Source organism: Rhinoraja longicauda, chromosome 17 (genome assembly GCF_053455715.1).
Source record: "Rhinoraja longicauda isolate Sanriku21f chromosome 17, sRhiLon1.1, whole genome shotgun sequence".
In the NCBI taxonomy this organism is placed as follows: domain Eukaryota; kingdom Metazoa; phylum Chordata; class Chondrichthyes; order Rajiformes; family Arhynchobatidae; genus Rhinoraja; species Rhinoraja longicauda.
This window is the reverse complement of record NC_135969.1, coordinates 46,951,784-46,967,915: the sequence shown is the minus strand read 5'-3', so window position 1 is coordinate 46,967,915 and position 16,132 is coordinate 46,951,784. Positions and strand designations below refer to the sequence as shown.

Below are 16,132 nucleotides of genomic sequence, written 5' to 3'. Positions count from 1 at the left end.
GAACAGCGCCCGGTGCGGCTCCGCCGCGGGACTTTCCAGCGCGGCTCGGCCGCGGGACTTTCCATCTCCTTGCGGGGGCTGTGCGGGTCGGTCGCCTCGGTAGGGGTCGAGTTGTCTGTACGTGGGAGGGGCATGGGGGAAGAGAGAGGGGAAGTTTTTGGCCTCCATCATAGTGAGGGGGTGTTTGGAGTCACTGTGATGGATGTTTGTGTTTGGGTTGTGTCTTGTGTTTTTTGTACTGCTGGCTAAGTAATCTCGTTCGGAACGAATGACAAATAAAGCTATTTTGGATTTTTTGGGGGGGGATTTTCTTCTAAATTCCGGTGAATACAAGCCCTGACGACCCATTCTTTCATCGTTTCAAGAGAGTTAGATTTAGCTCTAAGGGCGAAAGGAATCAAGGGATATGAGAATCAAGCAGGAACTGGGTACTGATTTTGGATGATCAGTCACGATCATATTGAATGGCGGTGTTGGCTCGAAGGACAAATAAATGGCCTACTCCTGCATCTATTTTCTATGTTTCTTTGTCAGTCCTGCCATTGAGGGAATTAACCTGGTGAACGTACGCTGCACTCCATCAATAGCAATAATATCCTTCCTCAAATTAGGAGACCAAAACTGCACACAATACTCCAGGTGTGGTCTCACCAGGCCCCTGTACAACTGCAGTAGGACCTTGCTCCTAAACTCAAATCCTCTCACAATGAAGGCCAACATGCCATTTGCCTTCTTCACTGCCTGCTGTACCTGCATGCTTACTTTCAGTGACTGATGTACAAGCACACCCAGGTCTCATTGGACCTGCCCTTTTCTTAATCTGACACTATTCAGATAATAATCTGCCTTCCTGTTCTTTCCACCAGAATGGATAACCTCACATTTGTCCACATTATACTGCATCTGCCCACGAACACAACCTATCCAAGTCACCCTGCAGTTTCATAGCATCCTCCTCGCAGCTCACACTGCCACCCAGCTTTGTGTCATCCGCAAACTTGGAGATGCTACGTTTAATTCCCTTGTCTAAATCGTTAATATACAGTGCCCTCCATAATGTTTGGGACAAAGACCCATCATTTATTTATTTGCCTCTGTATTCTACAATTTGAGATTTGTAATAGAGAAAAAAAAAAATCACACATGGTTAAAGGGCACATTGTCAGATTTTAATAAAGACCATTTTTATACATTTTGATTTCGCCATGTAGAAATTACAGCAATGTTTATATATAGTCCCTCCATTTCAGGGCACTATAATGTATGTGACACAGCAATGTCATGTAGATGAAAGTAGTCATGTTTAGTATTTTGTTGCATATCCTTTGCCTGCAATGACTGCTTGAAGTCTGTGATTCATGGACATCACCAGTTACTGGGTGTCTTCTCTGGTGATGCTCCTCTGCCAGGCCTGTATTGCAGCCATCTTTAGCTTATGCTTGTTTTGGGGGCTAGTCCCCTTCAGTTTTCTCCAGCAGATAAAAGGCATGCTCAATTGGGTTCAGATCGGGTGATTCACTGGGCCATTCAAGAATTGACCATTTTTTGGCTTTGAAAAACTTCTTTGTTGCTTTAGCAGTATGTCTGGGATCATTGGCTTGCGGTTGAATGAACTGCCGGCCAATGAGTTTTGAGACATTTGTTTGAACTCAAGCAGATAGCATGTATCTATACACTTCAGAAGTCATTATGTTACTACCATCAGCAGTTGTATCATCAATGAAGATAAGTGAGCCAGTACCTTCAGCAGTCATGCATGCCCAGGCCATAACACCCCCACCACCGTGTTTCACAGATGAGGTGGTATGCTTTGGATCTTGGGCAGTTCCTTCTCTCCTCTATACTTTGCTCTTGCCATCACTCTGATATAAGTTAATCTTCGTCTCATCTGTCCACAAGCCCCTTTTCCAAAACTGTAATTGCTCTTTTCAGTACTTCTTGGCAAACTGTAACCTGGCCATCCTATTCTTGCAGCTAACCAGTGGTTTGCATCTTGCAGTGTGGCCTCTGTATTTCTGTTCATTAAGTCTACTGCGGACAGTGGTCATTGACAAATCCACACCTGACTCCTGAAGAGTGTTTCTGATCTGTTGGACAGGTGTTTGGGGATTTTTCTTTATTATAGAGAGAATTCTTCTGTCGTCAGCTGTGGAGGTCTTCCTTGGCCTGCCAGTCCTTTTGCGATTAGTAAGCTCACCAGTGTTCTCTTTCTACTTAATGATGTTCCAAATAGTTGATTTTGGCAAGCCCAAGGTTTGGCTGATGTCTCTAACAATTTAATTCTTGTTTCTCAGTCTCATAATGGCTTCTTTGACTTTCATTGGCACAACTTTGGTCCTCATGTTGATGAACAGCAATAAAAGTTTGCAAAGGTGATGGAAAGACTGGAGGAAAGACTAGGTGCTGAGAGCTCTCTTATACCTGCATTAAGGAGGCAATTAAACACACGTGAGCAATTACAAACACCTGTGACGCCATGTGCCCCTAACATTATGGTGCCCTGAAATGGGGGGACTATGTATAAACACAGCTATAATTTCTACATGGTGAAACTACAGTGTATAAAAATGGCCTTTAATAAAATCTGACAATGTGCACTTTAACCACAAGTGATTTTTTTCTATTACAAATCTCAAATTGTGGAATACAGAGGCAAATAAATAAATGATGGGTCTCTGTCCCAAACATTTCCGGGCACTGTATATTGTAAATAACTGGGGTCGCAGCACCTTTCACTATTCGGTGATAACTGGGGTCCCAGCACCTTTCACTATTCGGTGAGCTTCAATGATGACCCGCGTGCTTCCAAACTGCAGGCCCAGTGGAGTCACAGAGTGATATAGCATGGAAACAGCCCTTCGGCCCAACTTGCCCACACCAGCAACATGTTCCATCTACACTCATCCCATCTGCCCGGGTTTGGTCCATATCCATCCATGTACCTGACTAACTGTTTCTTAAACGTTGGGATAGTCCCAGCCTCAACTATTTCCTCTGGCAAATTGTTCCACACACATCACCCCTTGTGTGAAAAAGTTACCCTTCAAATTCCTATTAAATCATTTTACCTTCACCATAAACCTATGCCCTCGAGTCCTTGATTCACCTTGTAAGAATTAATTTTTTGGAAACTATTTTGTGTTAACTATGGCAGACATTTTAAGCTGAATATGCTATTATACTAAAAACTGGCCTGTGGGAAGTCGGCCACGGTACCAGACACATGCAGATAAGAAGTTGCTTCCCAAGGTTTAGAAGTTGTTTTTCAGGGTTTGTTGCGGACTGGACATTCCAATGTTCTGAACTAGATGCTATGGTGTCTCCTTATCACACAACGGTGCCTCTCTAATCATCTTAGCTATGCAACTCCATTGTACCCCTGTTTGACTCCCTAACAATTAAAGGAACTATATTATGGGAACTCTACTATGTTATTGTTAGGACTAGATGATGTCATGTAACTGTGGAAAATTACTGAACTGTGGAAAATTACTGGATGTGCTTTTTGTGCTGCTTTGAGCTGTATAAATATTGCCTGTATTCGGGGTATTCGAGAGGACAGAAGCAGGTGCTTGAGTGAACAGCAGTGCACTCAGGTCTCTGTGTCTTCTCCCATCGGTGTTAAAGTAAAAGGTTTTAACTGAGTCTTCTGTTCTTTGAATTATTTCATAGATATGTCTAGGAGACTTTCACAACCTTCTCTGGGCAAGAGACTCTGTGCATCTACCCAATCTATTCCTCTCATGATTTTATACGCCTCTATAAGATCACCCCTCATTCTCCTGCGATCCAAGGAACAGAGTCCCAGCCTACTCAACCCCTCCCTATAGCTCAGACCCTCCAGTCCTGACAACATCCTCGTAAATCTTCTCTGTAATCTCTCCAGCTTGACCACATCTTTCCTGTAACATGATGCCCAGAACTGAACACAATACTCTCAATACAGCCTCACCAATGTCATATACAACTGCAACATGACCTCCCAACTTCCATATTCAATACTCTGACTGATGAAATCCAGTGTGCCAAAAGCCTTTTTGACCACCCTATCCACCAGAGACATCAGCTTCAAGGAACCATAGATCATATGCACTCCTAGATCCCTCTGCTCTACAACACTCCCAACAGCCCTGCCATTCATTGCGTGGGTCCTGCCCGTGTTAGACCTCCCAAAATGCAACACCTCATATTTGTCTGTATTAAATTCCATCAACCATTCCTCAGCCCACTTGGCCAATCGATCAAGATCCTGCTGCAATTTTGCACAACCATCTTCACTATCTGCAAAACCACCCACTTTTATATCATCAGCAAACTTGCTGATGTTGCCATGTATGTTCTCATCCAAATCATTAATATAGATGACAAACAGTAACGGGCCCAGCACCGAAACCTGAGGCACACCACTAGTCACAGGCCTCCAGTCCAAGAAGCAGCCTTCCATCATCACCCTCTGCTTCCTTCCATGAAGCCAATTTTCTATCCATTCAGCTCTCTGTCCTTGGATACCATGCAAGCTAAGAGCAGCCTACCATGCAGAACCTTGTCGAACGCCTTACTGAAGTCCATGTACACATCTACAGCTCTGCCCTCATTAACCTTTTTTGGTCACATACAAACCCATGCTGACTATCCCTAATCAGCCCTTGTCCGTCTAAATGCCGGTATATCCTGACCCTCCGAATATTCTCCAGAAACTTTCCAACTACAGATGTTAAGCTCACCGGGCTATAGTTCCCAACATTTTTCCTGCAGCCATTCTTGATAGAGGCACAACATTTGCCACTCTCCAGTCTTCCAGCACCTCTCCTGTATTTAAGGTTGACTTGTAAATTTCAACCAAGGCTTCCGTAATTTTCTCTCTAGTTTCCCAAAATGCCCTCGGATACATCTGATCAGGCCCTGGAGATTTATCTACCTTCATACACGATAGCACCTTCAATACTTCGACGGCAACACTGACTGCTCTCAAGACACTTCCATTGGCTACCCCAAGTTCCTCCGTCCTGCTGTCTTTCTCCTCGGTAAATACAGAGGAGAAATACTCATTGAGGACCTTGCCCATCTCCTGTGGCTTCACACAGAGGTGACTGCTTTGATTCCTGAGAGGTTCCACTCTCTCTCTAGTTACCCTTTTCCTCCTTACCTGTATGTATTTATAAAATCTTTTGGGATTGTCCTTTACGCTACCCGGCAGAGCTATTTCCCGGCCCCTTTTTGCCCTTCTAATTTCCTTTTTCAGTTTACTCCTCAGTTCCCCAAAATCTTCCAGGAATGCACTCAAAACCAACTATCTATAACTGACCCATGTATCCTTGTTTTTGACCAATGCCTCAATTTCCCTCGTCAGCCAAGCTTCCTTACGTTTGCCTGCGTGCTGCACCAATGCAGGAGAGGTTTGGGCCCCAACGGGTCCACTTGGTCTAGTTACTTATATTATTTTGCTTACATTCAAGATGCCAGGATTAGTGATCCAGAGATACAAGATTGAGAAACAGAGGAAATTCAGAATGTTCCCAATGACTCTTAGAAACTTCCGCAGAAGCACCATAGAAAGCATACTGTTGGGTTGTATCACAGATGGTCTGGGAACAGCTCAGCCCAAGACTGCAAGAAATCATAGTTGTAGATGTAGCCCAGTCATCACACAGACCAGACCTGTGCTTCATGATGCCTCAGAAAAGCAGCCAACATAATCAGAGACTTGTTCCACCTCGGTCATTATTTTTCTCCCTGCTCCCGTCTGGCAAAAGGTACTGAAGCTTGAAAGCACATACCACTAGACTGTCAAACAGCATCTTCCCTTCTATCATCGGGCTTCTGAACAATCCTTCCATAAGTAGGGATACTGCCCAATTCATCTCTGCCCCATTGTACACATTGGACTTTGTCTATGGAACTGACGAGCTAAATGCTGAGACATATATTCTGCACTCTGTATCTTCCCCTTGGCCCCATCCATTATACTCGAGTTTGACTTGATTGTATTTATGTATAGTATTATAATTTCAGTTTGGATGGCATGCGAAACTAAGCTTTTCACTGTACCTTGGTACACGTAACAACGATAAACCTAAAACTAAATCTCACCACTGAAGCAGAATTCAAATTAATTTAGTTGAATATATTTAGAATAAATGGTTAAAAATCAATAATAGCAACAAAGTAGTTGGTTCACTCTAACCATTATGAAAAATACTATAAATAAATGCCGAGTTAAAATTCTGGCTCTGATCTGGGACGCATACCAGCCCTGTTGAACAGCAGCACTCTGAACCTTGGGACATGGGTTATGACAGGATACGAGATCTGTCACACAGACCAAACAATACTCCTTGTATTTCATTTTTTAGCCATGGTTCCAAATGTCACTTCTGAAAGGTTTCATCAGGAGAGACCCACCAGAGATGGCATAGATATAAATGGCATTTCTGAGTGTTAACACTGACATCCGATCCACTGAAGCCTTATAGAGCTTCCCTCAACTGATGAACCAACACTCCATGTTGATCATCACTTGAAAGAAGCATCATGGGTAACAGTGGCACGGAATGAATACCAGGATAGAATCTTCAACATCAAATTCAATATGAAATATATTTCAAAAGACAAAATTTCTGGCAAAGCCAAAAGCAATAAAGACTTACATTATCAGATGATCCATTGTCTACAGTCAAAGTGGAGTCTCTACCCATATGTAACACTGGTGTTTTCACATGCTGGTACAGGACCTCTCTCAAAGCTTCAGATTGATTGGAAGTTTCTTCCAGTAAGTTTTCAGGTGGAGTTGTCGATCTTGGTGGTGATCCCACAATTGGAACTTGAGTAATTGGTAAAACAGAATGGATAGGTGCATCTATATTTTGTACTTCATGTACCGAAACAGTCACAGAGAGTGCAGCATTAAGTACTTCACCCAGGGGCTCAGCGTAAAGCTCTTCTGTGCAACCCATATATTCTGCAGCATCAGCAGAATCTGCAGCTGGATAAACTGGAAGAATCCCTCCAGGCTCTTGATATAATAAAGTACGTAATTTTTCATCCAGTGTCTTTATTGTATTATCTATAAATTCAATTTTACGTGGAATTTCCACATCAGATTCAGCCACTAGAGAAAGCTGTTGCTGACTGCTAACGATGCCAGTCATAGTAATTGACTGGGAGTGTGCTTGTGTTGGGTACTGTTGATTAATACTTGGAATCTGTGCAGGACTCTGGGGCTGAGAACTTGTTGATGAATTACTTACTGTTTCAGAAATGGTCACAGATGACGGCGTTGGGTTTGTAAGAGATTGCATTGAAACAGGTTGTGAGATGTCAGGCACACAAGCTTGCATAACAGGCTGCTGCTCCAAAACAAAGCTGCAAAGGGGATTAGGTTCCACAGATTGAGCAGGCAGTGGACATTCTGTTTGGATAGCAAGAGAATCACTAACAGAACAGCAAGGCATGTCCACAACAGGAGGAGGGCTAAAAGCTATATCTGATTGCTCTTCTGTCTGCCGCTGGCAAGCTTTATCTGATTGCTCTTCTGTCTGCTGCTGGCAAGCAGTCTTAGATTGAAGTTCTAAATGGTTGTAAATGGCAATCTGACTTTGAAATGAAACAGGAGAATTAACCTGGTGACTACTCTGTTGCACTTCATTTCTAGATTTATCCTCAGGTTCCAGTAGTTTCGTAGGAATGCTCGGACTTACTACATGACCAGGGAAACTTGCTGAGTCATTAATATTTGACAACACTGGTACTGAAGATGGAGGTGCAATGCAATGTCCAGAAGTGATGCCATTGGTAGCAGCTGAAGAACTAGAGATCTGCGTTGCTAAAGAATCTATTGGTCTGTCATCACTTGCATTTTCAGTTTCTGAAAAAATGTTAAAAAGTATCATAAAAAAGGTTTCTGCAAATTTTAATTAACTGCTAAATTAGAACAATTCCTCCTAAAGCCAAATTTAGTGACTTTTTTTGCTTCTATATAAGTTAATTTTAATCTACAATATATTGATAATGTTCTATTTTAACAGTACCAATAGAATTTTGAATAGGAAAATAACTGCAATTGCTGGTACAAATCGAAGGTATCAGAAAATGCTGGAGTAACTCAGCAGGTCAGGCAGCATCTCTGGAGAGAAGGAATGGGTGACGTTTCGGGTCGAGACGTGTCTTCAGACGGGTCTTGACCTGAAACGTCACCAATTCCTTCTCTCCAGAGATGCTGCCTGACCTGCTGAGTTACTCCAGCATTTTGTAATACAATAGAATTTAAGATGCAAATATTCTATTACATAAAATGTGAGCAAATATATTCTATCAGATTTCATTTGTGACATTTCCTTTTGGAAATCAATTTAGTGCGCTATGAAAATAAAAATGTAGTTGCTGGAAATCTAAAATAAAAAGAGATAATGTAAATATTAGCAGTTGAGCTGCATTTGACGGAAGAGAAACCGAGTTAACATTTCAGGCGAAATAACTTTTTTCGATCTGCTCAGTATTTCCAGCATTTTATCTTAAGTTAAAAAATTGTTTTGCTATGTCTGTTTGAAAATGTACAAGCTTGACAATTATAAGATTGTTAAAGTCATACCCAGAGTTGAAGTTGCTTGTAGCTGACTTGAATGAATGTCTGCTGGAGATTCTGACTTTCTTGTTATACTGTTCTCCACAACTGGACATATAATAAACCATCTTCGGCCAGTGTGCAATACTAACAAAGATGGTACAAAGATTAGCATTCAATCACCTTCATCGATATTATCCATAATATGAAAACAAAGTTACCTGTTTTAACTGTGTATTTCAGCTGTATGTTGAGCAATGTTGATACCACATACTGTTTGAGGTATAATCTGACTGTTCTTCAGATAAACAACACAGAAGAACCAGACAATGAACATGTCGAAACAAAGAACTGCGAATGTCGGATTATACATTTTGTGTCTATCTTCAGACAATGAACATGTCCACTGGGAAAGAGTATAATCACCTTCCATCAAAATTCTATGTCATTACCACCATGAGATCCCTCATGAACAACTCTTTAGAAATCAGAGACCTGACGCATCACTGTGCTAACTGCATGAATACTGTTGCTGCAAGGACAAATCAGAAGCTTGGTATTCTGTATGATTGATTAAATAATTAAATTCATCCAAATAAATAAACTGATTTGGATGTACTCAAACAAAACACAAATAACTCTCCTTGTCATGCAGAGATGCTGCTTGACTTCAAAGGAGACATTTCGGGTAGGGACCCTTTTTCAGACTGATTACAGTAGAGGGGAGAAAAAGCTAGAAGAGAGGTTGGGGGGCAAGACGGAGCTTGGCATGTGCAGCTGGATACAGAGGAGGGGAGGTGGAGAAAGGCTGGAGATTAAAAGGGGGTAAAAGGTTGTCAGGTAGGAGAGAAGAGGAGTGAAAGAGGAATGAAATGTAAAGCCAGAGGGAGGGAAAAAGGTGGACGTGGACGGGGGGGGGGGGGGGAAGGACGTGGACGGGGGGGGGGGGGGGGAAGGATGTGGACCGGGGGGAAGGATGTGGACCGGGGGGAATTGTCAATGGAATTCCACTCATTTACCTAATTGATTGATATTTAAATGATAGAAAAAGCTGCACAATCTTATATGTGATTCATCCACAAAAACAATGACAAAAACTTGCACTGTAAGGAGTTTGTACGTTCTCCCCGTGACCTGCGTGGGTTTTCTCCGAGATCTTCGGTTTCCTCCCACACTCCAAAGACGTACAGGTATGTAGGTTAATTGGCTGGGTAAATGTAAAAATTGTCCCTAGTGGGTGTAGGATAGTGTTAATGTGCGGGGATCACTGGGCGGCACGGACTTGGAGGGCCGAAAAGGCCTGTTTCCGGCTGTATATATATGATATGATGATATGATATATTGTGCAGATTTTTCTTCAAGATTTCATATAAGCGAATATTGGTGAATAACACAAACCAGTCCACAATTGTTTATCTCACCCAGTGGAAACAAATTTAAAAGATTATACCAGGCCTTGTGATATAAATCCCCCAACCCACTTTTGTTCTGTTAACAAAGATCGCCCAACTCAAAGTATACAACATCGTTTTCAGGTCCTGAGGCACGCGAACAATTGTTCACCTTCCCAACATTTGGAAAGAACATTATTTATTCAACACCTCACTCACCTTTTCCTAAAAAAAGTGATCTATTTGTTTTAACCATGTCCTCAAAAGTAACTCTTTTGCCAAATTTACCATGCTAAAAGTAGAAAAAAAAATTGCCCCAAAAGAGGATCATCTCTTTTATTTTACAGCGACTAGTTTTCTAAACCCCTACCCTCACCACCATTCTATAACCATCATTCCTCCCCTCCTCCTTCTCAAGCTCCTGCTCAGTCCAAGGTCTTCACAGCAAACCTTTAGATGTGTGGAGGAGTGAGGCTGCCTATTGATAAAATGCTGACGTTTATGCTCCCAGCAACGTGTCAAGGGAACTGTTTGCACATAACTTCTAAAAAATAAGTATGTTAAGCACTTATAGCTAGATTTGCCTTAACTTGGAATCAATGTTCTGACGCACAACAACAGGAAAAGTACACCTACTACTTACCATTCTGTTGACACTGTTGAGAGGTTGACATCTGCATAATGACAGGGAAAATGTTACAAGCATTACACTAGAACCTATAAGTACACAAGACAGTTTACACCAAAGATACTAGAGGGACAAGATGGACCACTCTGTTGAAATTGTGTATACTGAAGTGTAGTACACAAAGGAGCCATTTTAGTAGGCAAAACGCTTAGTTCGCTCTGCCTCTCGCAGTGTAATCAGTTTTTTGGGGGAGCAGTATGTGTGATGATACCATTAAAATGCAGAATATATCTCATCTATCAATTTACAGATTTTTGTTATTTTTCTTTCTAAATGTTTCTAAACAATAGACAATAGGTGCAGGAGGAGGCCATTCGGCCCTTCGAGCCAGCACCGCCATTCAATGTGATCATGGCTGATCATTCTCAATCAGTACCCCATTCCTGCCTTCTCCCCATACCCCCTGACTCCGCTATCCTTAAGAGCTCTATCTAGTTCTCTCTTGAATGCATTCAGAGAATTGGCCTCCACTGCCTTCTGAGGCAGAGAATTCCACAGATTCACAACTCTCTGACTGAAAAAGTTTTTCCTCATCTCAGTTCTAAATGGCCTACCCCTTATTCTTAAACTGTGGCCCCTTGTTCTGGACTCCCCCAACATTGGGAACATGTTTCCTGCCTCTAACGTGTCCAACCCCTTAATAATCTTATACGTTTCGATAAGATCTCCTCTCATCCTTCTAAATTCCAGTGTATACTGGAAGTTTCTGCCTACTAAAATGGCGCCATGACATACTACGGTTTTTAGGGTCGAGTGGTCTATCTTGTTCCTCTAGTATCTTTCGTTTACACTAGAACCTCAGAGGGCAATGGAGGCCAATTCTCTGAATACATTCAAGAGAGAGCTAGATAGAGCTCAAGGATAGCGGAGTCAGGGGGTATGGGAAGAAAGCAGGAACGGGGTACTGATTGAGAATGATCAGCCATGATCACATTGAATGGTGGTGCTGGCTCGAGGGGCCGAATGGCCTATTCCTGCACCTATTGTCTATTGTCTATTGTCTAACCTAAAGGAACACAAGATAGTTTACACTAGAACCCAAGGGAACACAAGATAATTTAAAAGTAAACAAACAGCACATGAAAAAGTTCATCAACTTGAAACAACGATGTTGCAATGCAGAGATGGTATGAACATATGCAGTACAAATCTAACTTGATGATACTTGGATGATGTTCATTTTGGAACTTAAACAGTGTAACTAATTCCGTAACTGGGAAAATAAAATCAAGATTTCCTAATATTTATTTATTTATTTATTCCAAAAAGTGCAGATTGGAAATCACCAATTATTGTTTGGCAAAATACCTATTTACTGTCAAAAATGAACCTTTAAAATTAATTTCTAGAATACAATCAAACATCTTAGTGCATCAAATTACATACCCAACTCACAGTTTCAGATTTGCCCGCAACTTGGAAACCCATACAGTTTCTGTCCTCCTCTGCTTCTTCTGTGAGCATATCTTCTGCTTTATCCATTATATCTTTCATCTGTTCTATGAAAATCTCCTTTTCAATTTCAAGTATAAAATCATTATCCACCTATTTTTAAAAGTACATAAATCCAAAAAATACATGTTTATATTTTTCATTCTTATCATATTCCATCAAATCAATACAGCCGTTAGATTTCTTCCTTTTATTACTTACCATATAAATTGCTATTTCATCTGGGGCATCTCCATCCAAATCAAATTTAAAGGTCACCATTTTGTGATTGTGGGTTTCCAACTGGCATTCCACCATTTTATCGCCTACATTTGATACCTGATAGAAAGTGAAAATCAGTTCTGACCTTAAAATAATTTGATCTAATATTTATTTTTAGAAAAAATTAAGCAATCACATTTAGGATAGTTAGCTTTGGCCTAGTTGTCTTTTCCTGTCGTGAACGAGTGCGTGTAGACCTCCTATGATGCTTCCTTGAACTTTTGCTCTCTGGTTTTCCACTGGTATGAATTCCATCATATCCGTCACTCATTTCTTTTCCTGATGCAGCATCAGAATATACACTACAAGGCAAAAACAAAACAAAAAATATCCAAGTTATTCTTATGTGAATTTTGATCAAAACACCATGCATCAATGGGTCCTTCAAATAGGAGCTTGAAAACAGCTCAAAATGCAGGAAAAAAATTGTTATTCAGGACTGTGGGATATGTTATGATGCTTACGTTGTGTTTGTTAGGCTGCTCTGCGATATTGGAGATGAAATCTATTGGGTAAAATGTAATCTAATTAATCAGGCCCCTAATATCAAGCAGATTGGATGGAATAAAGGGTACTGAAACTGATACAGCCCAGCTTTGGAATCCTTTCAGAACTAGTAATTTCTTCAGCCAAGCTGATGCAGCATTAGCATCAATCTTAAATTGCCCCATTCACCAAAAAAAAACAATCTAGCCAATTACTGAAGAAAGACAAAGTGCTGGAGTAACTCAACGGAGAAAGCAGAGAAAAGAGGTGGGGGCAGGACAAGGCCTAGCAAGTGATAAGCAGACACAAAGTGCTGGAGTTACTCAGCTGGTCTGGAGAATTGCTTAGGCAACATCTCTGGGGAACATGGATAGGCAATGATCTAGCAGATGACTGATATTCATAAACTGTTAGATGTTGTCAACAATTATTTCAAGCATCATCTATTCAACAATGCTCAGTTTGGTTTCACTAGATTCAGCTGGTTTTGGGCTTCATGCAGCCGTGGACAATAACCAAGATGGGAATTGATATTCATAACTGAGGTAAGACTTGACAATAAAGCAAGATTTAACTAATTATTGGATTAACAAAATTTAAATCAAAACAAATTAGAAGGAAAAATCACTGATAGTTGATATCTTACATCATCAAAAGGAAGACTATTGCAACTGCGAAGGTCAATCATCTAATGCTTAGAGGCCTTGTGTGGAAGTTTGTTAAGAGGTTACAATAGACAATAGGTGCAGGAGGAGGCCATTTGGCCCTTCGAGCCAGCACCGCCATTCAATGTGATCATGGCTGATCATTCTCAATCAGTACCCCATTCCTGCCTTCTCCCCATACCCCCTGACTCCGCTATCCTTAAGAGCTCTATCTAGCTCTCTCTTGAATGCATTCAGAGAATTGGCCTCCACTGCCTTCTGAGGCAGAGAATTCCACAGATTCACAACTCTCTGACTGAAAAAGTTTTTCCTCATCTCAGTTCTAAATGGCCTACCCCTTATTCTTAAACTGTGGCCCCTTGTTCTGGACTCCCCCAACATTGGGAACATGTTTCCTGCCTCTAACGTGTCCAACCCCTTAATAATCTTATACGTTTCGATAAGATCCCCTCTCATCCTTCTAAATTCCAGTGTATACAAGCCTATTCGCTCCAGTCTTTCAACACATGACAGTCCCGCCATTCCGGGAATTAACCAAGTAAACCTACGCTGCACGCCCTCAAGAGCAAGAATATCCTTCCTCAAATTTGGAGACCAAAACTACACACAGTACTCCAGGTGCAGTCTCACTAGGGCCCTGTACAACTGCAGAAGGACCTCTTTGCTCCTATACTCAACTCCCCTTGTTATGAAGGCCAACATTCCATTGGCTTTCTTCACTGCCTGCTATACCTGCATGCTTCCTTTCAGTGACTGATGCACTAGGACACCCAGGTCTCGTTGTACTTCCCCTTTTCCTAACTTGACACCATTCAGATAATACTCTGCCTTCCTATTCTTACCACCAAAGTGGATAACCTCGCACTTATCCACATTAAACTGCATCTGCCATGCATCCGCCCACTCACACAACCTGTCCAAGTCACCCTGCAACCTCATAGCATCTTCCTCACAGTTCACACTACCACCCAGCTTTGTATCATCTGCAAATTTGCTAATGGTACTTTTAATCCCTTCATCCAAGTCATTAATGTATATTGTAAATAGCTGCGGTCCCAGCACCGAGCCTTGCGGTACCCCACTATTTACTGCCTGCCGTTCTGAAAGGGACCCATTTATCCCCAATCTTTGCTTTCTGTCTGTCAACCAATTTTCTATCCATGTTACTTGGTTCATTTATCTTCAAATGCTTCAATGATAGCATGAGCTATAACACCAAGTCAGAATTGGACTGTTCATTGTTGGCTTGCAATACTTAATAATATCATCAACGCATCAGGTGATGAGACATTCTTCAGTTCAGTTTAGTTTATTCTCACATGTACAGCGAAAAGCCTTTAATTGTGTGCTATCAAATCAGCAGAAAGACTTTACATGATTTCAATCGCGACATCCACAGTTTGAAAGTGAATAATTTATTTCCCACATCTCCAAAATACTTCCACAAATTACTTTGTGTACAAGTGCGTGTGGAAGAACTTTCATCACACTGACTGCACCAATTCAAGATGGTGGCTCACCACAATTTAAGAACAAAGTGGCATTAATGCAAATTATGTCTATATTTGCTGAAAAAGCCAATTTAACATGATTAAACTTTAGAGACTGAATAAGAACAATGAAAAAAGCTACAGATGCTGGAAGTTTGAAATAAAAATAGAAAGCATTGGAAACACGCTGCAGGGCAGGCAGCACGAGGAAAGAGAAATAATGGTAACTAGACCAAGTGGACCTGTTGGGCCCAAACCTCTCCTGCATTGGTGCAGAACCCTCTCCTCCCCTCCGCTCCGTCCCTCCCCATCCCCCTCAACCCCCCTTATCCTCCCTCGTCCCCAGAGATAGATTTAAACTTTAAAATGTGAATAACTTTAAAAATATAACACCAATTTCAATGAAACTTCTTCCATTAGCACCAATGGGATAACTGTAAGTAGGGTGGGCCTAAAATTGTCGCGCTATCGTGTACCGTTTTGGCTGTAGATTAGAAACAAACAATAGTTTTAGTATATAGATGTTTCAGGCTGAAGGTTCATCAGAATTAGGAAAAAAACTCTTACATAGCTCTGCCAACAAATTTTTTGAGCATGTCAGCCCCGTTTCGCTTTCCAGAGATGTCACCCAATTTTCAGAGTACTTCCAGCATTTTCTAATTTTTTTTGGAGTTTGCAATTTTTCCATTCAATTGAAATTAACCTCAGTTACAGTTCTCAGACTTCTCAAGAATGTACCCCTTAAAATTGTTCAAATAATAGTGACAAATACTTGAAATTATTGTGAGGGCATGGGTAGTAGCAGATAAGAATTTATATCAAAATACTATTTGAATTTTTAACTAGTTTAAAACTGAAAGGGTAGCTATTCAGGGACAACCTTCTCCTGAAACAAGACTAAATGTATTAATCCTTTCACATTTTTGTCTTATTACTTACTTATCATAAGAACCACCATATGCTGCAGTCTGGTGTTTTTCATGTTCAGGATGAATCTCCTGTTTATTGAAAAATATTTTGAAAAATATAACTGTCTTACAAATCTAATACAAAATTACTTTGAGCCTTAATAGTTCCACAAACACTAGTACACCTGGTCATTGTTTATCTGGCATTTATGCATTTAAAATTCTCATGCA

General features: G+C 41.1%; 1 protein-coding gene across 7 annotated transcripts in view; it reads right to left on the bottom strand.

The window, feature by feature from the left end:
* Positions 1–16,132, bottom strand: part of wnk2 (WNK lysine deficient protein kinase 2) — a 138,158-nt gene that overhangs the window by 38,995 nt on the left and 83,031 nt on the right. For 6 of the 7 annotated variants that reach the window (XM_078414662.1, XM_078414667.1, XM_078414668.1 and 3 more), the window contains 7 exons: positions 15,933–15,991; positions 12,489–12,654; positions 12,293–12,409; positions 12,026–12,184; positions 10,595–10,625; positions 8,588–8,707; positions 6,648–7,864 (listed from right to left, as the gene is read on the bottom strand). In XM_078414662.1, coding sequence (XP_078270788.1) covers positions 6,648–7,864; positions 8,588–8,707; positions 10,595–10,625; positions 12,026–12,184; positions 12,293–12,409; positions 12,489–12,654; positions 15,933–15,991 — 1,869 coding nt within the window. The remainder of the gene's footprint in view (positions 1–6,647; positions 7,865–8,587; positions 8,708–10,594; positions 10,626–12,025; positions 12,185–12,292; positions 12,410–12,488; positions 12,655–15,932; positions 15,992–16,132) is intronic. The other variant, XM_078414664.1, reaches the window with a different exon arrangement.